Here is a 22,001-nt window from a genome sequence, read left to right as displayed (position 1 = left end):
GTCTTCCTCTAGGGGATCCTGTAACATTGGGGGAGAAGGTTTTTCAGTTATGACAACTTTAGGCCATTGTTCTATCCTAGAAAAAAGGAGTAAGCAGAGGTATATACAAGACATGGATAGAGTTATTATCAAACACACACAGACAAATAGCCACAGTGTCTGTGGAGAGTGTGCATAGGTGAGGTACTTCACCTGGAGAATTTTGGGAAGTGGACTTCACAGAAGTAAAGCCTGTGAAGTATGCGTATTGGTATCTGTTAGTACTAGTGGACACTTTTTCAGGCTGAGGAGAGGCATTCCCAAAAAAACTGAAACCTCTCAGGTAACAGTAAAAAATTTACTCCGTGAAATAATTTCTCAATTTGGCTTACACTTAGCAGTGGAGTCTGACAGTGGCTTGAACTTCATGCCCAAGTTACTCAATTGTTGGCTAAGGCCCTAGGAATAAATTTAAACTTCCATTTTATTTTAGACCTCAGAGTTAAGGGGTGGTGGAAAGAATGAATAAAACCTTAAAGGAAACTGTAACTAAATTAGTTACAGAGACTGGCCATGTTTGGGTAAGCCTCCTTTTTGCTCCCTTCGAGAAAGATACACCCCTTATGTTAGAGGATTCACTCCTTTTGAAATAATTTATGGTAGACCATTCCCTTTGGTTCCTAAACTTGGGAGAGCTATATTTACAGAAATGTGTAACCACAATCTTGTACTGTCCCTGCAGGCTTTGCAACATGTTCTTTTGCATGCCTCTCCTTTGATAGCAGAGGCCCACCAGCCTCTTGAGGAAAACTGTAGCCATTCTTCCTTGTCTGGACAGCTGGTGTGGGTAAAGGCATCATGCTCCTAAATTAGAACCCAAGTGGCAAGGACTTTACTCAGTAGTGGTAACTACACCATCGACTATTAATGTTACAGGAAAACAGTATTGGATGCATCAATCTCAAGTGAAACAGGCAGTGAAACAATATCCATAGAAGGCTGCAAGATGGACTGTTCAGAGACACTCAGATGATCCCTTAAGGATAAGACTTACCAAGTGTTAAATATTGTTAACTAGTTTGTTTACATGGTTTGCTCCTTATTATGTGTTAAATTTGCATTTTAAGACTGGTCAATGCAGGAGAGAAGACAAAGTTTAGGATTTGGTTCAGAAGGAATCACTGAGTTGCTTGGACACGAAAACCAGTGGGGAATGTAATAACCTGCGGACTCCAATAATCAGTAGGGCCCAGTAGTCAGCATGGCCTGGTGGCCCGGCCTGCTGGAGGAGTAGGCCATCAATAGGCAAGCTTCACCACTCCACAGACCAAGCCACCTTGACAGAGCAGGGCTTTCAGAGGCTGACATCACCACCCTATGAGGCACTGCGGGAGAGCTGCCATGCTGCTGAAAGGGGGTGGGGCATCGTGGGGAAGGAATGGATGTGAAAGTGGGTGGCATGCTTCTGGAGGGGTGGAGCATTGAGCCCCACATGCTTAGCTGAAGAAGTGATTGCAAAGTGGGCAGCTTTGGGGAGGAGCATGAATGGCAGTTAGAATACAGTTAAGGGAAGAACCCTTAGGAAAAGACCGTTAGTTAGTTAATTAGTTAGTTAGTTAGTTAGTTAGTGCAGCGGGAAGAGAGTAGTAGGAGTGAAGGGAGAGACAGCAGGAGGGAAAAGCCTGCTGGAACAAAGCAGGGAAGGCCTGTGGAGGACAGGGCAAGCCTTGAGAGGTCCTAGGTTTTCTTTTGTTTTTCTTTTGTAAGTTCTTCCCTAATGGTACAAACCCTGTTGTCACTGTATTTGATTCTGGTGACCTGCATCTTGTATGAACATTTTTTTCTAATTTGAATATTGGAAGGGAAATAGCAAAATGCTGAAATAAGGATACAGGATGACCCATTGTAACAATGAAATGTACAAGACAGCATGTTGAGAACAAACTTTACAACTATTTGGGGTGGGGAGGAGTTGGGGAGTGGCAAGGAAAGTGATGGTAAGGGAAATATAAAGGAAGGTGTAAAAGCTCAATAGGAAATGAAAACTCATTACCTTGCTCATGTAATTGTAACCCCTCTGTACAGTATCTTTACAATGAAATACATATTAAAAATTAAAAAGCATGCCCTCAACAAAAGAATATTACACACAGAATATTTTGCAATTCCTTTTTATATTTTCAATTAAAATGTACAGAGTAGAAAACCGTAGTCAATTATATTGTCATGTTTTTATTGGAAATGTAAATGTGAGAAGAGGTTTGAAGTCAGCCTGAGCAGGAAAGTTAATGAGACTCTTCTTTCCAAGTAAAGACCATAAAGATAGGAATGGAAGTTCCACTGGTAAAGCAGTATTGAGTGACAAAGGCAATGGGCAGTTAAAGCCCTGAGTTGAAGCATGCATAAATAAATTTAATTAATATCAGTAGAAACACGTTATGAACAGTAGAAGACACAGGAAACATGTAAGTTTTGCCCATATGCCTCATATATGTAAACATGTGAAAATAGTATAGAAGCTAGTACATCAATCTATATGAAATAATAACTAATGCTTTTCTGATCAAATTAAGAGTTTGAAAAGTGACAGATAAAATGTTGATGAATCAACAGATTGTAAGAAGTGAAAACATTATAAGACATAATATTTGATATTTTAACATTCAAAATTTTATGTATCAAATTAATAAAGAGTGATTAATCAACAATACATTTAAAAGTATATCTAGGCATTGAAGAATAAACTATCATGCATTACAAACTTTCATATTAAGAGAAAAGTCAAAAAATCTTGTATATTGTAATCTGAAACATAAGCATATTTTTGTAACGTATACAATCATTCTTAAAGTTATATGAGGGAAATATGGCAAGAGAGAGAAAGAGTAGAATAAGAGGACATAGAGAAAGACAAAGACAAAGAGACAGACATACAGATTAGAGGACTTTACAAAATTGTGGTGTGTAGAAAGGAAGTGAACATAGTTAAAAATTTGGAAAAGTGATTGAAAGACAATAAGGAAGACACTAAGAAGAGGAAATGATAGAATTAAGCCTTGATTACATTAGAAGAAAAAATTCTAAAAAGAATTCCAATTTTAATAGTGATCAACACTACTTGTGACTACAAATCCTACAAAAATACACAATAGGTACTAACACATTGAAATTAAAAAATCTATGATATTTATTACAAGAAGGGGAAATTACTGTGGATTTAACAATCAGAGCTTCTAAATAATAATCAAAAATGTGTTTAATCTTAATAATGCTTGTTTCTCCTACCATGTTTTTTATCCCTGAAACCATGCAGAGAATTTCTATTTGGCATTGCCAAGATGATGTAGCACTTTGGAGCAAAAATGCAGCTTAGGAGCCCTGCCCCAGAGGTCAAGATGGAGAAGACCTCCACAGCCACCATGACCTTCCCCTTGGCACTGTGGTAGACAGGCAGGAAGGTGATCCACACACTGCAGAACACCAGCATGCTGAAGGTCAGGAACTTGGCTTCATTAAAGGTGTCAGGCAGGTTCCTGGCCAGAAAAGCCACAGTGAAGCTGGCCAAGGCCAGGAATCCCAGGTATCCCAGGACACAGTAGAAGGCAGTGAGGGAGCCCTTGTTGCACAGGATGATGATATGACCATGTTCAGAGTGCACATCTGTGTCAACGAAGGGAGGAGAGGCTCCCAGCCAGAGTCCACAGAGTGTTGCCTGGATGAGGGTGCAGATGGGGATGATGAATTTAGGAGCCCCTGATACAAGCAGCCACCTTATTTTTCTCCCTGGAGAAGTGGCCTTGAAGGCCAGAACTACAGTCACTGTTTTGGCCAACACTGTGGAAACAGCCACAGTGAACACAACCCCAAATGTGATCTGCTGCAGGATGCATGTGACTGCGTTGGGTCGGCCAAGAAAGAGCAAAGAACAGAGGAAACAGAAGATGAGAGAGATGAGCAAGTTGTAGCTGAGAGCCCTGTTATTGGCCTTAACAATGGCACTGTCTTTGTATTTCAAAAACATCCCAAGAACAATAACAGTGAGCATAGAGAAGCAAAGAGCTATGCAGGCCAGTGCCATGCCTAAGGGATCTCCAAAAGCCAGGAAACTTGCAACTCTCAGGAGGCACTTAGTCCTATGTGTGTTGGCATACTGATGATCTTCACACCTTACACAATGCTCCATATCTGTTGATAAGTGTACACTATGGTTAGTTCTTATTATGAATTTGGTTAGTATTGTTATGAATTTCTTTCCTTCACACAATTTAGGAAAATTTTCATTTACAGGTAATTCTAAAATTTCAGCATTTATTATCATAAAATTATTTGCAATAACTAGTATATGTCTAATAGAAGTTGAAAAGATCAAAAGCTATATATATATGACCATATAAGATTATGTAAAGTGAAATAAACCCCAAGACAGGGATACAAGTAGTTTATTTTCCTTGCTATTGCTTTTAACATATTTATAATGTACTATGTAATTGTTTTTGTTTCTTTTATATTTATGTTCCTGCCCCATGGTATAATCCTTTCTTTTTTCATTATATTTGATTCTGGTGCTCTGCATCTTTTATATACACTTTTCTGATTTGGAGAGGGAAAAGGAAAAAACAAAACACTTAAATAGGGATACAGGTCGACCCATTTTAACAATGAGATGTACAAGACACTATGTTGAAAACGAACTTTACAACTTGTGGAGGGGTAGATTGCAGAATTTGGGGAGGTGGGAAGGAAGGAATGGTAGGGGAAAATCAAAGGAGGAGGCAACAATTCTACATAGGAAATGTACTCATTATCTTACTCATGTAACTATAACCCCTCTGTACAGTATTTTTACAATGAAAAACATATAAAAATAAATGTATGTGTTCTTTTCTAAACTGTTTCCCATTTCCATGTTCTTCTTCATTTGTGTTTTTTTATTCAACATTTTTCTTCCTTCAGTGTCTATCACATGTATTGATAATATGACAGTTGGGATATTGTAATATCAAAGCAACAAGGTTCTACACTTACTCTTAGTACACTCTTCTACACTACTCTTAGTAACAGAATTGTGCACAATTATGCAATCCTATTGATAATTGTAATCATATAGATTACAGTTTTTGCAAGTCTCTGTAAAACATTCACTTATCCCCATGGTCCACTACCCTTGAATTGATCGCATTTTGATTGTGTCACCTGCTCACCTGTTAAACAGTGGGAATGGAGTGACCACTCTTGGACACTCTAAAGTCCTGCTTACTTCTTAAACTAACTCCACCTTTCTGGGCACTTGCCTCATGCCAAGACTAGTTCTGGGCACTGAGAAATAAAGATATGCAAGATCTCTTTTTTTGTGTAGGTAAAATTTAACCTTCAAGATGAACATTGTCCTTAATAAGACGTTTAATTTCAGATTAGAGTTTATACTTGTCCTAATGATTAGTGATAAGAAGGATTTCTTGATATTACATTCACTGAAATGGACTAGAAAATATTACTGAATATGTAATACAAAGCCATGATTTATTGTATTCCAATTAGTAATACCACCACTTGTCAAAATGAAATTATGATCAGAGAGAGGGAAAACAGGCATTGTAATCCCAATATACAACATTGGTTAGACTTGTTTGGATTGAGGAAACCTAAGAAGAGATGAACAGTTTCTTCATAATTCATGGACTTACTTGTCTCATTAGCAATCTCATTCTCTGGGCAAGGGGCACAATCAAAGCAACAGGCAGCCTTTCCTTCCTGAGGAGATTTCCTGAATCCAGGATCACAACTCTCACTGCAGACAGAGTGAGGAGTCTGAGGAAAATCAATGATGTGTCAGAAACTGTTCAGACTTACCTAACATTTCACAAAGTCCATTGTTTTAATTAATGGATTAGTAAACATAATTTTACTATGCAGGTAAGTGCAGTTGATTAAATATATTCTGTTATAGAACCCATATTCCATGATTCACAAAGACATATGGGCTACAACCTTGATTTCTAGCCTGTTGAGTTATTGCAAAGAATGAGATCTTTAAAAGGTGGTAAGTAGTGGTGAGAAAGTAATTTCTAGTGTACAGCCCTATGGAATTTTCCTGAGTTCAGGTCATTATATCTTGTCCCCTATTCATTTGTGACATGTAGAAGAGAAGAAGGAAGACCTCCTTTTTATTGTGTTGTGGGAACCCCAGGCCCATGGTATCTCCCTCTTTGTTTGCCAGTGGCCGTGAGGGGGGAATATTCACAGAGTTACCTTCAAGGATGGTACCTTCATCAAGGATGGGTAAGTAGCAGATCAACTAACCCTTGAATGAACCACCTCAGAAGGGAGCAAAATAAAATTTTAAACCACATATATGACTTCTCAGGTACTTTATCACAAAGCTAGAAACCCACTGAGCAAAATTTAATTTATAGCTTATGACAATATTTGAAATCAACATTGAGAAACCCAATTTATTGTTTTGATTCTGGGGCTTGAACTCAAGATCTGGGCACTGGATTTTGGCTGTTCTTGCTTAAGGTTAGCAATCTACTACTTGAGTCACAGTTATACTCCAGATTTTTTGTGGTTAATTGGAGGTCACAGTCCCACAGATTACCCTGTGTAGGCTGATATTTAAACATGATATTCACATCCCAGCTATCTTAGTAGCTATGATTATGGGAGAAAATTGCTGGAATTCAGGCAGGTGTACATTTGAAGAGAGACTTTTGCTTATTTGTGTATTATTAAAATTATTAGGATTGGATCCAACCCACCTCTGTACTTTCAATGGCCCACTCTACCATATTTTCAGACAAAGACAGTTGATTGCCATGTGGAGCATAGGGAGAAAACTTTCCTACTTTCACAGCAAGTTCCAGCCCTTCTGGAAAATTCCAAATGTTCAGAATGTCATACTCTGGCTCCAATTTCCTTTTCTCATCCAAAATCACTTGATCTCCACTGGGATTTTGAAACTGGATGCTCTTCAGAAAAGGGTTCAACTAAAAGAGAGACATCATCTTATGGCGAAGTACATCCCAAAGTTAAGAGAGAAAACCTGAAATAAGAAAAGTTACCAATTGGGGAGTTCTGGTAAGATGGTGAAGGGGAAGCTGGAAACTAAACAAGCTTTGGCATGGAAAGCAGTTTTAGTATTCCAGTAAACAATCCTAAGACAGAGAATCACACCAAGTGTGCCATCACAGAACAGAGAGTTAGGCAAGAAAGGGAAAATCCAGGCATGGAGACAGATCTGAGCACTTGCCGCTGCTGTGGTGGTGGTGATGGCGCGGCCATAGCCACCATACCTGCAACACAGAGAGTCCGGGATGAAGGAGACAGATGTGGCGGCGGATGAGCGGATTCTATTCAATACCAGCAAGAACCGACAAGGAGCAGACATCTTCATCCTGCATTTCACAGACCAGAGATGACCCAGGAACCAAGACTCGACATGAGTACAAGCCAGACCTCCTCACTCCTTCTCAGGGAACAGAGGAGGGAAGGCTACCCCTCCCCCACAACTACCAGAGATCTCCATCTTTGAAGGCCCAACTGAGCTGCTAGCTCCAACTAGGGCTTTGAAGAAAACTAGAGTCATTTAGCAAGTCACAAGACCCTAACCTGATCTGCCAGACTCAGCTCCACTCAGGGAAATGTCACCGAGGTCAGGACACCAATCCCAGGAGTGGCTTTCTTCATTGGGTAAACAGAGCCAGTGGCTGCCCGTCCCTTTAGCAGCCTTGACAATCAATTGAAATTCAGTAAACAGAAACCCTGAGAATGGATCCAGGCTGGGCTCTGTGATTCTCTCACAATCTAGCCCCTCAGGGAAAAGCTACTGTTTGTTGAAAGGCCTCAACTCTACCCAGAACCTAGCCTCATCACAGCATCTCCAAATTTGAGGAAACAGCCATCTCCCTCTTTTGTGATACTCAAACAGATCTCCCTCCCATTGAACTAGCCTGGGAGAAGGATCACAAAATCCTGGGTAAAGAGCATTTTTCTGCCTGCTCAAACAAACTGACTTAAGAAACTAATGAAACCACAGGAAAATCAAACACCACAATCAGATCAGAGACTCCAACAAGAGGCTGTTTATGGACACAAGGGATATACAGGATCTTCCCCCACCTCCCAAAAAAATTAAAGACCTTATTTTTTGTAACTTTCATAAAAAAATTTTTCCTAAAACTTTTTGTTAATTTTTAAATTTTACCTTTAAAAAATGTTTTCTAGTAACTTTTATCTTTATTCCTCTTATAATTTTTATTTTAGGGGTATATGTGTGTGTACATTTTTCTTTCTTTTTTAAACTTTTTTTATTTTTTTATTTTTTTGTTTTTTTTAGCGCTACTGAACTTCTGATCTTTTTTATCTTTCCTTCTCATTCTTTGCACCATTTCTTATCTTTTGTTCTTCTTTGTGCGACTTAATTGCTGTTCTGCACATCCTCAGATATATCCATAGTCAATTATTAGACCTTATCCCCCATTGTGTACATGCTTAATACAGAGACTTATTACTCAATTCAAAACTTCTTAGACTTAAATTCCTTAATAGCAGTACTACCTCTTTATGCCTATATAATATTTTAAGCATTTTTATTTTTTAGTTTTCCATGTATCCTTTATATCCCTCTCCTTCACTCATTATATCCACGCTCTTCTCTGAATATTTCGTTTTCAATCTGCATTATTTTTAAGGATTGCACTTTTTAATTTTTAATTTTTGCTTTTCAATTTTTTCTTGTCTCTTTGTTCTCTTTCTTCTTTTTTTCTCTCTCTCTACTTTCATCTTATCCAACCTATTTCCTACTTTGAGATTAGGACTTAGTTAACTCTCCCTGAGCCTTCCCACATCTCTCTATTCCTATTTTTACCCAAATCTTTCCCTAACCCTAATAATTTCTGGTTTGCCAAATTCTTCTTTGCAGTTCATAGCCCATTAATATAGAGTTGTTTGACGTTGAACAGATATATCTGTTGAACTATATTGCATCTGCAGACTTTTGACTGTACAACTACAGACTTTGGTTGATGCTTGCCTTAAGTTAGTGTTCTAGCACAAAACTGGTGTTACTTTCATATCAAATGGGCAGAGTAAGCTGGAAAAACACAAGAAAAATGGCATGTCCGGGTATCTCAACTCTCACTCATGATAATCAGGGGGCAGAATAGATAATGAATAATCCAGAGGAGAGTTCCCAAATAGCTCTACAAACACTGCTGGTAAACATGGTAAATGAAAAGATTTAAAACATACAAAGGGCTCTGTATGAGCATGATAGGGAGAGAGAGGAGGCAAACCAAAGTCAATACAGGAAAAGTTTGAAATCCTATGAAGGACTGTGCATGAGAGTGATAGGGAGACAGGAGGCAAACCAAAGTTTAATACAGGAATATAATGAACATGAGGAAGCTACTCAAAAACTGATACAGGAATTGTGTGAGTGGCTTGAGAACACTCAAAGAGAAAGGCAAGAATGGCGTGAGCAGGCTGAGAGCACTCAAAGAGAACTACAGGAATGGCTTGAATGTGAGGAAGCTAAGCAAAGAGTAATACAGGAATTGAGAGAGCAGGATGAGAATACACAAAGATCACTAAAGGCATTCATGGAATCCATTAACAAAGAGCTGAAGGAAGTCAGGAAGACCACAAAGGGAATGCTGAATGGAACCCAAAAGAAGGAATGGGAGTCCAAGGAAACCATAACCAATCAACTAAGTGATTTGAGAATAAACACTGAACACCAAATTAAGGAAGTAAAGAAGTTCATAAAAGTTCTAAAACAAAGCTTCAACAAAGAATTTGAAGCCATCATACCTGATCAATTAGAAGGAAAAGAAATAAAAACCAAGTAGAAAGTCTTGACAGCAGGTTAGACTATGCAGAAGATCGAATCTTGGGGATTGAAGACAGCCTAGAGATTATAGAGGAAGTGCATACAACCATCCAAGACAAGTCCAAGAAATGTGATAGATCTATTCAACACTTGGAAGACACCATCAGAAGGCCTAATCTGGGGATAATGGGTATAGAGGAGCACCTAGAAACAGAAGTTAATGGTCTAAGAAATTTAACAGGATCCTAGCAAAGAACTTCCCAAACATGCAAAAAGATAGGCCTATTCAGATACAAGAAACTTTTAGAACTCCAAATAGACCAGACCAGAATAGGACATCCCACCATCACATTATAATCCACACAGGATAAATTCAGACCAAGGAAAAGATCCTTAAAGCTGTCCAGGAGAGAAGATTAATCACCTATAAAGGGAAAGCATTTAGAATCATCTCAGATTTCTCAGCAGAGACAATCAAAGCAAGAAGAGCCTGGAATGATGGATGTCATGCCCTAAAGACAAACAACTATCAACCAAGAATACTGTACCCAGCTAAACTCTCCTTCATAACTGAAGGTCAAATAAAAACCTGCCATAGCAAGGAAAAATTGAAAAAACATATCTCCACCAAACTAGCCCTACAAAAGTTTCTTAAAGATGTCCTACACATAGAAAACCAACAAGGCCACAATAAAGGCCAAGAAACTGCACCCAAACTGAGAATCCAAGAACCTTAGGAAGAACCCAGTTTCGCAGTCCCCAAGAAGGTGGATAGCATTGCAGGAACGCACAAATACCTCTCTGTCCTATCTCTTAACATTAACGGACTTAACTCTCCAATTAAGTGACATAGACTGTCTAGATGGATTAAAAAGCCAGATCCTTCTATCTGCTGCCTTCAGGAGTCACATCTTGCTCATAAAAACAAACACATTTTCAATGTGAAAGGCTGAAACAAAATCTCCCAAGCAAATGGCCCCCATAAACAGGCGGGAGTTGCAATCATAATATCAGATAAAATAGACTTCAACTTAAAATTCCTGAGAAGAGATAAAGAAGGTTGCTACACACTAATTAAGGGATCTCTCCTTCAGGAGGATATTACAATTATAAATATCTATTCGCCAAACAATGGAGCACCCAAATTTATCCAAGAAATACTACTTTCCCTCAAATCCCACAAAGATCCAAAGACATTAATTTTGGGGCTTTTAACACACCATATTCCCAACAAGATAGATCAACTCGGCAAAACTCAACAGAGAAACCGCAAATCTAAACAACTGCATAGATCAACTAGATGTAACAGTCATCTACCAAATATTTCACCCAGCAGCATCAGAATGCACGTTTTACTCAGCAGCACATGGAACATTTTCCAAAGTACACCACATTTTAGGAAACAAAGCAAACTTGTCCAAATTCAGAAACATTGAAGTTATACCTTGCATTCTCTTAAACCACAAGGGAAGAAAATTACAACTCAACACCCAAAGCTATCAAAGAAAGTCTGGAAACACATGGAGGCTGAACAAGACATTGCTGAATCACAAGTGGATCATGGAAGAGATTAAAAAGGAAATTCAAATGTTCTTGATATTCAACAAAAATGAGCACACAAATTACCAGCTCCTCTGGGACACAGCAAAGGCAATACTCAGAGGCAAGTTTATAAATATGAGTTCCTACATCAACAAATTGGAGAGATCTGAAACTAACAATTTACAGAGACATCTAAACCTCTTTGCAAAAGAGCAGCAAGATAAACCCAAATCCAGTAGATGGAAAGAAATAATTAAAATTAAGAGATGAATTAGAATCCAAAAAAAACTATAGAAAGAATCAACAAAACAAAGAGTTGGTTCGTTGAAAAAAATAACAAAATTGAAAGACCCTTAGCAAATCTTATCAGAAAAAGAAGAGAACACACCCAAGTACATAAACACAGAGATGAGAATGGAAACATTACCACAGAAACAAGCAAAATTCAGATCATTGTAAGGGAATATTCTCAAAACTATAAGCTAATAAGTTTGAGAACTTGCAGAAATGGAACTTTTCCTAGCAAATATTGACATGCCAAAACTAAACCAAGATGAGTTAAAACAGCTTAACAGGCCCATATCAAGCATTGAAATAGAAACAGTAATAACAGACTTCCCATCTAAGAAAATCGCAGGACCAGATGGTTTTACAGTGGAATTCTACAAGGACTTCAAAGCAGAGCTCACACCAATACTCCTCCAAATCTTCAATGAAATTGAAAGAGAAAGTTCACTACTGAAAACATTCTATGAAGACATCATAACCCTTCCCAAAACCAGGCAGGGACTCATCAAAGAAAGAGAACTATAGACCCATTTCTTTGATGAATTTTGATGCAAAATTTCTCAACAAAATTTTGGCCAATCGACTACAATAATCCATGAAAAAATCATACACCCCGATCAAACAGGATTCATTTCAGGGATGCAAAGCTGGTTCAATATACGCAATTAAATTAATATAATTCATCACATCAATAGGAGCAAAGATAAGAACCACTTGGTTATCTCAATAGATGCAGAAAAAGCATTTGACCAGATCCAACACTCCTTTATGATGAAGGTCTTGGAAAAATTATTAATCCATGGAACATTCCTCAATACAATAAAGGCTGTATACGACAAACCTCCAGCCAGCATTATACTTAATGGTGAAAAACTAAAGCCATTTCCTCTTAACTCAGGAACAAGACAAGGATGTCCACTCTCGACACTTGTCTTCAATCTAGTATTTAATCTAGTATTCAATCTCCTTAGCTCAGGCCAGAATTTTCTTAATAGAGGCCCAGAAACACAACAAATCAAAGAAAGGTTGGACAAATGGGATTGCATGAAGTTGCAGAGCTTCTGCATGGCAAAGGACATAGTTAGCAAGATCAATAGAAAGCCCATGGATTGGGAGAAGTTCTTCACTAGCCATACAACGGACAAGGGTCTCATATCTAAAATATACTTGGAACTCAAAAAATTATATACCCCAACAACAAATCCTCAAAGAAACAACTGCCCAATAAATAAGTGGGCTAAAGACTTAAAGAGAAACTTCTCTGAAGAGGAAAGAAGGATGGCCAATAAACACATGAAGAAGTGCTCAACTTCCCTAGCAATAAAAGAAATGCAAATCAAAACAATATTGAGATACCACCTCACTCCAATTAGAATGGCTAAAATCAAGAACTCTAAAACCAACAGATGCTGGATGGGATGGGGACAGAAAGAAATCTTACTGCATTGTTGGTGGGAGTGTAAACTTGTTCAACCACTTTGGAAAGTAGTTTGGAGGTTCGTCAAAAGACTCCACAAAGAGCTCCCCTATGACCCAGCCATCCCACTTTTGGGCTTTTACCCAAATGATCACAAACAAGATAACACTAAAGCTACCAGCATGACTATGTTTATTGCAACATTATTTACCATAGCTAAGATATGGAACCAACCCAGATGGCCCTCAGTAGATGAATGGATCAAGAAAATGTGGTATATGTACACAATGGAATTCTATGCCTCCATCAGAAAGAACGGCATTGCCCCATTTGTTAGGAAATGTAAAGGCTTGGAAAAAATTATATTAAGTGAAGTAAGCCAGGCCCAAAGAAACATAGGTCCCATGGTTTCCCTTATTTGCAATATCTAGTATATGTCTGATTCAAGCAGAAAAGGTTAGATAAGGTGATGTTAGGGAAATGAACCCTAAGATATGTATTCAAATGTTTTTTTTCTTTCATTCGATTGTTTCTAACTCATCTATAAGATTATTTCTTTGTTGCTTTCTATGTCCCTCCCCCAGAGTATAACCCCTGCTTTCATTGTATTTGATGTCAGTATAATTTGTAGAGGGGAAGGGGAAAAACAAGTCGTTTAAATAGGGATACAGGTGGACCCATTGCAACAATGAGTTATACAAGTCGTTATGTCGAAAGGGAACTTCACAACTTTAGTGTGGAGTGGAGGGGGGGGACGGGGGAAAGGACGGCGGAAGCAGGGGGCAAGGGGAGCCAGGAAGATTGGGAGAAGGGGAAACAAAGGAAGAGGCTACAATGCTTTATAAGAAATGTACTCATTATCTTGCCCATGTAATTGTAACCCCTCTCTACAGTATTTTCCCAATAAAGAAAAAGAAAACTATCAATTGCCTTTTAATGTCTGATTCTGAATTCAAGAATAACACAGAAGAAAACATATGGAGGAAAAAAAATAATCCTTTTGAAATAACCTTGCTTGATCACTCAGAAAAGGAATAGAAGGACTTTTTCAAGAGAAACCATTTTGCTACAGCTTGACCCAACAACTACTTTTATGAATATCTGTAGTTTTAGGTGGCAAAATTTTAATACCAAATATTGAATGAATCTATGTCCCTTATGAAAAATATGGATAATTCTGTTTAGTTGATATGACTGAAGAAATTCATAGGGAAAAGCTGAATTTATAGTTTTCAAAACACTAGCTATTGACATGTTGAGATTATTGGTAACTAAAGGAATTCATAAGATTTATGCTGGTGGCTCAAGAATGTAATCTTTGCTAATCAAGGGATACAGATCAGACCATCTCACTACGAAGCCAGCTGGGACAGGAAAGCCCTTGAAAAACTTGTCTCCCTTAAACTATTCAGAAGAAGCTGGAAGCAGTGCTTTGCTTAAGTGGTTGAGCAGTAGCCTTGAGCACAAATAGACTCAGGGACATAGCCCAGGTCCTGAGTTCAATCCCCTGAATGGACAAAAAAAAATGTATTGAAATACAGAATAAATTTTATCCTTGTTACAGACCTGTTGTTTACCTAAGAGCATATACACACAACTATAGAGTTCCTCAAAGACCTATAAACAAAAAGCATTTCTTAAGGTTTTGAAAAGCAACAGAAATATTTAATTTTTAATATTAATCTCTGTTTATTCAATTTTGTGTTTACAGTAGTTTCTGTCAATAAAAAGGAAAAAGCTTAACATTTGAGAAAATTGCTTGCAATACAGACATATATATATATATATATATATATATATATATATATATTTCTATTAGCAACCCAGGTATGTATGACATGTTTACAAACTCATATATGGAATGTGTGTGTGTGTGTGTGTATATATATATATATATATATATTCTTTTATATACACAAACATTCATGCATACTTACAGGAATATTTAATTTCCTACAGTAAAAAACCCCTCTAGAAGCCACGTGCTGGTGGCGTACACACCTATAATCCTAGCTACTCAGGAGGCTGAGATCTGAGGATTACAGTTCAAAGTCTGCCCAGGCAGGAAAGAACATGAAACTCTTATCTCCAATAAACCACTCAGAAAACCAGAAGTGGTACTGTAGCTCAAGTAGTAGAGTGCTCACCTTGAGCTGAAGAGCTGAGGGACAGCACTCAGGCCCAGAATTCAAGCCCCACAACCGACAAAAAAAGTAGAAACCACACTAGAAAGAGCTTTTCCTCTGGGTGTGTTCCCTCTAACATAGAAGACATTACCTGTACTGGGGAAGGCACTGATTCTTTTCTATTTCCCAGTGTTTGAACTTCTGTTTGATGAAGAAGCAGCTCATGGAGAGCCTGGGCCACAGAGTACACAGCATTGTATACATTGTAACTGTCTCCAGACATAGTCATGTCAAAAATATGCCCAGGCAACCAATCCAAAGAAGCATCATGAACACAGTTGTCCCATGTCACACAGTCAGACTCAGAATCTGAGCAATTAAATGACAGAAACCACAGCTTTGCAAGAACAAAGTCTTCAGGGTATTTGGAAGGATGAATTGCTTTGACAAAATCTGTAAATCCAGAAACATCTGCATAATGGTGCATAAAAATAAGAGGTACATGCAATGACCCTAGCATGAAATATTTCCTTTTCAGGGTGAAATCCCACTGTGAGTTCATGATACAAATTTTGCCTTTTATGAGTATTTGCTCAATACCCAACATTAAAGCTTTTAGTGAATCTTGATCACCATATATAATGACAGCACGTGCTGAAGCTTTATTAATGTTATTGTAATTTCCCATCATATTGTATAAATGTTGCAGGTCTTGGCTTGAGATCACTACCTCATAGGCCACACAAAGTCTGTTCTTGGCCATCTCTTCTTTTAATTCAGCAAGAACCGACACACCATTCTCATTTTGTGAGGTCATCAGTCCCACCCAGTTCCAGCTGAAGTGAAGTAGTAAGGACACCATAGCAGTGGTTATTGAGGTGTCCTTTTTGGCCATCTGATAGAGAGCAGGAAACTTGTTATGGTCACTCAGGGATTGATCAAAGGAACCAATGGTAAACTAAAGGGAAAAAAGTTGAATGCTCCATGAATGAGAAGATCGCTATGCATCACAATCTCTGAAATATGTTAAGAACCAGTTGGTGGAAGGTAGATTTTTGTTATAATTTTTGAAAAATAACTTAATTGTTTTTAATAGTTGTGAAACATATGAATTCATTTGTAAAGTGTCTCTTGATCTTTGCAACTATTTCTATCAACTTCACATCTATATCAATCCCTCCCACTCCCTGACTTTCCTAATTCAATTTTCACATGTGTCCATTGACTATGTTATGTTTGTTTTCCCACCCATACATTCTGTAATCATCTGCCTTTTTGTCTTAACACCTACCTCACTAAGTCAAGATAAGCTTCAGTTTTCTGGTGCTGTCTGGTGTCACTAGATCAGAAAATTTACAGCATGGAGTTCTACCCCTTTGTATACCTTACTTTACTCTCAGAGATAATATATTTATGTAAATGACTATGAGTGTTCCATATTTATTTCATATTACATATTCATATTTTAGATCTAATTTTCACAGGTGAGAGAATTCATTGACCCCTTATCATTGTGAGCAAGACTTACTTCATTCAACATAATATCTTGCGTGCATGTGTGTGTGTGTGTTTGTGTGTGTGTGTGCATGCCAGTTAAGAGGCACCAACCAATGGCCTTTTGCATTTATTTGGCTTTTACCCGCAAGACTAGTGCTGTATCTCTTGACTCATTCATTTTGTTCTCTTTCTGGTGAATTGGAGATACAAGTTTCCTGAGTTGCTAAGATTACAATTGTGCGCCATCAGTACCCTGCTCAACATATCTTCACACTGCAAAGTAATTTTCCATTTTCTGATTTATTAAAGAAAATCATTGATAAAACAATAAATTATCTATTTATCTGTTTGAACTCTTCCATTTCATTTTCCAAACAGGGGATATAAATAGATATTTAGATAGATAGATATTTAGATGGATAGATTCCCCAATCTTTAAGTACTTGTTCTTTGATACCACAAAATTTAATAATTAAATCCAGTCTCTTCCTATAATTTTCTGGTAACACCTGAAATGGCACCAAATTATGCATTTTTATATCCTTCCACACATTCTACTCTCACCTGTGGAAATCTGTAGAGTCTCAGCAATGTCCCAATCTGGTCAGATGTTATTGTTGATGGTCCTGTAAACACTGCTACAGACCTACTGTCTCTCATACAGGAGTAGTTTGGAATCTTGTAATTTCCAAAGAGCCACGTGAAGGGATTCCTAAGCGCTGTCCAACCTCTGTATTGAGCATCATAGATTTCGAATCCCAGAGTCAAGTTGTGTAAAAGAAAAGGGTTTTTGTTGATCTGCTCAATAGCAAAAGCCAAGGCCAAAACAAGCTGATAATCCTTTAAGATTCTGCATAATGAGAATAGAAATTGAGTCACTTTTTCAAAACTTATAGCTTTGATGGATTGAATACTGCTTCTGTGCCAGTTAATATATCAAAACACTATCCCCAGTTGGGATGGAATGCAAATGTAATGTCTTATGGTTGTGTATAGAATTAGGTAAGGATATGAAGGCAATATTTCCATGAATTATATTGAGAAATGCATTTTTAAGCCATGAGAGAGAACTTGCACCCCATTATCACATGAACCACAGCAAAAACATGTTGTCTGTGGATTAGGTTTTGGTAAGACTGTAAATATTCTGTTGCCTTCATCTTAGGGCAATTAGGTCCACCTGTGTGAAAAATAAATCTTGTGTGTTGAGTCACTAAGTTTATATTATGTACTTATGTGGCAGCCGGTATAATGAATATTCAATTTAAGAGCAACTTTCAGAAGCAAAGGGCTTTTAGTTGACAAGTGTAGGGCTTGAACTCTAGGTGCTGTCCCTCAGCTTTTTAGCTCAAGGCTAGCACTCTACCGCTTGGGCCACAGCACCACTTCTGGATTTTTCTGTTTATGTGGTGCTGAGGAATTGAACCCAGGTCCTCATGCATGCAATGCAAGCACTCTAACACTGACCCATATTCCTAGCATGCAATGTGTATTTTTATGAAAAAACCGATAGCAGGGTGTGCTAACAGACCCAAACTATTGAGCAGTTCTTCTTGTAATATCAACCAGAAAAAAAGCTCAAATATGAGGTGAAGGAGTTTTATTATTATTTATGTAACAAAACAACGAAAATGTATTCAATTCCAAGTAACTACTTATGGAGAGAGGAACCTCCAACATGGGTGATGAAAAGAGAATTGTAAGCAAGCTTTATATTGAAATCCCAATTCCAAGTCCATCATAGTTCAATGCTATGATCACAACTCTCTTCCCAGAATATTCAGATTGTGATACTGAAAAGGAATAAAGAAAATAATAGAATGGATCAAAATATTTTTGTTTCTTTCTCTCTGTCCTGTCTGTGTGCAAGGGTGTGTTTGTGCCTGTATATATTCTAAAGAAATTAATATAGGGGCTGGAGTTTTAGCCCAGTGGAAGAGTGCCAGCCCATTGCACCCAAGGCCCTGGGTTCGGTCCTCAGCCCTGGAAAAAAAGAAATTAATATAATGAAATCAAAGGCATTGTTATAAAAAGGAAATAATGAAGGCATAATGGAAATACAAAAAAGGATGACTCACCATTTAGTGTGGGTATATGTGAAAGCCTATCATGTTAGTGAAGTCTTCAAAACAGAACAGAATAGTGAGGTTGAAGAAAAGTAGATTGAACATGCATCTATATAGTTTAAAACTGTAACTTAGAATGAGTATATATTAGAGTTTTGGGGATTCAGATGTTTGGGAATGCCAAAAAGTTTAAATGTATGTTCTAAATTCATGTGACAGAATTTAAATTTCCTAATGTAAACAAGGACACAATGTAAGATACCTAACAATGGAAGTATAATCAAAGTTTTGACCATGACATCTACAGTGTTATGAACAAGCTCTCACAAGGGAAATACATATAAATGAAAGATTCTTTAGGCTAAAACAGAAATTGGACCCATAACTTACAGTTGGACCCCTGTTTTCCTAACTGCTGACTCCTCAGTAGAATCCATAGGAGTCAGGAGAACATTTCATGAGACTTTTACAGTACTGAAGATAAAAATATCTAAATTATACACTAAGACTATTGTATTACAAAGATATCCTTTAGTAATATGGAAGGTATAAATATGTTCTCAGACAAGCCCAATTAAGAGAATGTATCTCCACCATGCCTTTCCTACAAGAAATATCAAAGTAAAATTTCAGTCTATGTAGTACATGATTACTTTTTTTCTTTTTGATTGTGAAAAAAACCTAATGAGGGGTTACAATTACATGGGCAAGGTAATAAATGCATTTCTTCTTTTGTTTCCGCCCTTTGATTTATTCCCTGTTGTCACTGTATTTGATTTTCATACCCTGAGTATGGTATATACATTTATCTGAACTAGAGAAGGAAAGGTGAGCAGCAAAATAGTGAGACAAAGGACAAAGGGGAAACCAATGCAACAGCAATACTCATAAGACAATATGTTGGATATAATCAGTACAACTTGGGGGGAGCTTGGAGGCAGCAAGGAGGGAGGGAGATAAATGAGAGAGGAGTTACAAGTTAGACAAGAAATGTAATCACTATCTTACTTATATAACTGTAACCCCTCTATACAGCACCTTGACAATAAAATGTAAAAAAGAGGGACAAAACGATTAATAATCAAGGAAACGATATGAGGAAGTATACTCAAAACAGAAAACAGCAAGGCAACACACACACCCCCGTTGAACTACTGGAATCTAGGCCTTGTTTTGTCCTAGACTATGCAAGGAGACCAAAAGGAGGAGAGACACCACACAGTGGGGTAGGGTGGAGGGGACGGAGAAATGTAGGGAGTAAATAAAGAAAATGTGTTAGACACTGGCACTTTAGGACACAGAAGTCCCTCACCAAGACTTCGCTGGCCCATATTGGCCCCAGAATCTGTGAGTACACATTGAGGTATCCCAATCTTAAAGACCAGCTTCTTTGGTGACCCAAAATGCCCTGACTGAGTTCTTTCCCAAGCTGAAGAAGAGGGGAACATATCTGAAGAAAAAAAACATACAAATTCTTTTCCCACCCCTTCTGCAGCTATAGAGGAAAGTCCCCTGGAATATATCTCTGCCCCTCTGCTAGCAAACTAGAGCTCCCAACTCAAAACTACTGCTGACTGACAGCAACAGGGCACATAACTAGGGAACATCTGAGAAAAAAACACCAGGACCTGTCCCTGTGCCAGCAAAGAACCCAATTCGCTGTAAATCTCCCATGTGTGGTCAGCAACACCCCTTGGAACAAATGCAGCCAGGGAGGTGCCTGGGGAAACACCAGGACCTGATCTACACAGGAAATTTCTAAAAATTATTACATTTCCCATTATGTTCTCCATCCCAGCATCTCTGATGGGAACAGCTGCATTTAACTCCAGTAACAACTAGAATCAGGTTACATCTGGCAACTGAAGATCTTCCTCTAAAGGATCCTAAGTCAGGCCATTCCTATGGAAATTGCAGTGCAGAACAGCCCTGATTTCTGACACACTGAGCTGAGAATCTGCTTTTATTCTCTTTCTCTTCCTCAGTCTTCGGAGAATGAAAATCTCCAAGATAAATATCTGGGTCTACAGTTATGATGATTTGAAATATGTGTTCATAAAAGATGATTTGTTGTTTGTAAAACAAACACATAAGCTAAACTACTCTTCATTATATAGCCTTTCTCTCTTCTTAAGTAGAGCTGAAATCCAACAGTAGACAGCAATTACCTTATGCCTTTTAGAGAAGACAGCATTAGGGCTAAAAGAGCTTATTCCAGAAAATATCTAGACAACAGAGTACATGAATAGGAGCTGAGAATACACTTGAAAAAATACACTAAAAGCATTGCTGATAAATTTCATGAATGACAATTGAAATTGGGCATAAGACAATTTGTGTGTAAGAGATGAGGCTAACCAAAAATTAATGGAAGAATTCATGGAAAACACAAGCAAGAACCTCATACTCCAGGCAGGAATAAGCCTAACATCAAATTAATAGAGAGAATCAGGTAACAAAAATATAGCTTAGAAAAAAGGAACTAATGAATAAATATGCCATAGAATGGATCAACTAAACAAAAAGTAGTTCTTTGAAAAAATTATCAAACTTGACACTTAGCAAATTATACTTAGAAAAGAAGTGAACACACCTAAATTTACAAAATTAGATGGAAAATTGTAAACATAACAAGAGAAATATGCAAGATTCACAGTATTAGTAGGGGATTCTTCTCAGAACCTTATACCAATAATTTTGAGAACCTGGGAGAAATGGAAGCATCGCTAGAGAAAATTGATATCCCCAAACTGAACAAGAAGATTTAACTCATATAAATAGTCCCAAAACAAGTAAGTAATGAAATTGAAATGGCAATAAAGAACCTCCCATTAAAATAAAGCCCAGGATAAAGTGAATTCACAGCTGAATTATATAAGATCTTCAGAGAAGAACCCATTCTCATACTCCTCACATTCTTCAATGAAATAAAAAGAGAAAGATCTCTACCAAACTCATTCTATAAAGTAGCATCATGTTAATCAGAAAACCAGGTAGGAACCCATCAAAAAAAGAGAGAAATATAGACCGATCTCTTCGATGAACATTTACCAAAAGTCCTCAACAAAATTCTGGCCAACCAAATTCAACAACTGACCCCAACCCTGCCCCGCCCCCGAAAAATTATACATTATGATCAAATGGTTCCATTCCAGGGTTGTAAATTTGGTTCAATATATGGAAGCCAATTAATGTAATTAACCACATCAACAGAAGCAAGGGAAAGAACCACATGATCATGTCAAAGGCTCAGAGAA

The 22,001-nt window shown here is 37.7% G+C and overlaps 1 protein-coding gene across 1 annotated transcript in view; it reads right to left on the bottom strand.

Moving 5' to 3' along the window:
* Window positions 1–2,195: 2,195 nt before the first annotated feature.
* Window positions 2,196–22,001, bottom strand: part of LOC138813698 (vomeronasal type-2 receptor 116-like) — a 32,024-nt gene continuing 12,218 nt past the window's right edge. Inside the window, exons 2-7 of the mRNA XM_070002081.1 lie at window positions 17,243–17,528; window positions 15,333–16,139; window positions 6,738–6,965; window positions 5,664–5,787; window positions 3,277–4,164; window positions 2,196–2,245 (exon numbers count right to left, since the gene is read on the bottom strand). Of these exons, the coding sequence (XP_069858182.1) occupies window positions 2,196–2,245; window positions 3,277–4,164; window positions 5,664–5,787; window positions 6,738–6,965; window positions 15,333–16,139; window positions 17,243–17,528 (2,383 nt within the window). The remainder of the gene's footprint in view (window positions 2,246–3,276; window positions 4,165–5,663; window positions 5,788–6,737; window positions 6,966–15,332; window positions 16,140–17,242; window positions 17,529–22,001) is intronic.

Source organism: Dipodomys merriami, unplaced genomic scaffold, assembly GCF_024711535.1.
Source record: "Dipodomys merriami isolate MVZ:Mamm:240054 unplaced genomic scaffold, mDipMer1.0.p SCAF_6, whole genome shotgun sequence".
In the NCBI taxonomy this organism is placed as follows: domain Eukaryota; kingdom Metazoa; phylum Chordata; class Mammalia; order Rodentia; family Heteromyidae; genus Dipodomys; species Dipodomys merriami.
Note: the sequence above shows the minus strand (reverse complement) of the source record. Positions and strands in the feature narration are given on the sequence as shown.